Source organism: Schistosoma mansoni, chromosome 1 (genome assembly GCF_000237925.1).
Source record: "Schistosoma mansoni strain Puerto Rico chromosome 1, complete genome".
In the NCBI taxonomy this organism is placed as follows: Eukaryota; Metazoa; Platyhelminthes; class Trematoda; order Strigeidida; family Schistosomatidae; genus Schistosoma; species Schistosoma mansoni.
This window is the reverse complement of record NC_031495.1, coordinates 37,545,461-37,547,261: the sequence shown is the minus strand read 5'-3', so window position 1 is coordinate 37,547,261 and position 1,801 is coordinate 37,545,461. Positions and strand designations below refer to the sequence as shown.

General features: G+C 34.8%; 1 protein-coding gene across 1 annotated transcript in view; it reads left to right on the top strand.

Annotated features, from left to right (window-relative positions):
• Positions 1-1,801, top strand: part of Smp_125440 (putative 4.1 G protein) — a gene marked incomplete at both ends in the record, with an annotated part of 77,886 nt that overhangs the window by 34,259 nt on the left and 41,826 nt on the right. Inside the window, one exon of the mRNA XM_018794304.1 lies at positions 624-711. Coding sequence (XP_018648730.1) covers positions 624-711 — 88 coding nt within the window. The remainder of the gene's footprint in view (positions 1-623; positions 712-1,801) is intronic.

Here is a 1,801-nt window from a genome sequence, read left to right as displayed (position 1 = left end):
GGCTAGCAGTGGAATTTAGTTTGACGTGCGTTTCGTTCTATTTGGGACTCTTCACCTGGATTTACCTGCATCTCAGAGTTGATGTTCACTCTGGGACTCGAACCCAGTACCGTTTACTTCAAACGTCATTGCGTTATCCACTCAGTTACTGAGTCCTGATAACCACCCGATTGTCCCAAATAATACGAAACGCGCGTCCTTACAATGCTTGTAAATTAAGGCTAAATCGAGGCAGTATGCACAGTATGCACATATACCAATTAGAGACTGACCAGTTGCAGTCCTAACACATCAATGGGAAGATTCAAACGAACAATACTAAGTGAATGTATTATATAAATTATTTTTTATATCAATATGAAGAGAAAGTACCAATATTCATGGAGAACAAGTAATAACCATGACGTGCCCTCACAGACTTATCTTATCTTCATCCTTACCTTTATTATATATTTGTCTTCATAGAACATATATAAGTATTATTGTTTAATAATATCAATGATTAAGCCACTTGCTTCAATAAATTAAACGTGGAATAAAACAGTCATTGTTTAGAATAATGTTCTATTATTAAGACATTCATAGACATCCATTTTCTTTTCTAACTGTAATACTCTTTTCAGAGGTATGTCAATGAATGATGCTGAGAATAAATTTCTTGAAAATGCTGCCAAATTTGAAACCTATGGTATTGAACCTTTATATGTTCAAGTATGTTTATGATTAATTTTGTTTTGTTATATACTACTGATTAATTGTAGTAAGTTGATAAAGTTGACCAGCAAGAATATCGAAATTTATTCACCAAAAAAGAAAAATTAATTAGACATTTTTGTAAATATGATTTCTCTAAATGAGGAAATACATCAGAAGGGGTTTTGTGAAGAATTTAGTATTTTCATAGTTGAAATCATGAGTCAATTGAAGCTAGACCACAATGGAAAAACTGGGATAACTGGATGACCGATTCATCCTATTGTAGGACTCCTCACCAGTGCGCACCCACGATCCCGCACTCACGAGATTCAAACTCAAGACCTGGCAGTCTCGCACCAGAGCACTTAACCGATAGACCACTGAGCTGGCCGGTATCCAACGGTGTTAATCTTCCATAATAAGACAAAACGGATGTCCAGTGCTTCAGTTTTCCCATAGTGGTCCAGCTTCAATTGACTCATGATTTCAACTATAAATGAGGAAATTTAAAATGTTCTAGAAAAGATAGATTTTGGTTTGGAGTGAAATCCAATACTCATATTCCTTTCTATTTGGAAGTCATGATTGGACTTGAATGTGGAAGGAAGATTATATAACTATCTACAGCTATATAAGAACTTTCGTCTAAATTAGAGCGAATAGTTTCATAGTATTTGGGCACCGAGTTGATGTAAGACATTAAATAGGAAGAGTATGTATTTGTAAAATCTCAGCAAATGAATTTGAAGTAAATCCAACGTTTCGCCTGACAATCTGGTCCAAGCTTTTTCAAGGAATTATAATCAAACATCAAAATTATCGAATATAAGTAGGTACATGGTTCTCCGGTTTATTGTATACTGAATAAGTCATCCTATCAGCGTTAAAAATGTCTAAACTAGATATCTGTAAATTATATGAGATGAATATTATCTCTTGACACATATAAATGCTTGCGATCCGTTGGTTATACACTATCACCTACAGCCTAATTGGGAAGACAACAAACAAAAATCCAGATGAAATCGTCCAAAACTTCATTTATCGAGGAAGATCGATCACCCCTATATGGCTTGGTGTCTGACGAAATCTCTGCACGAATTCA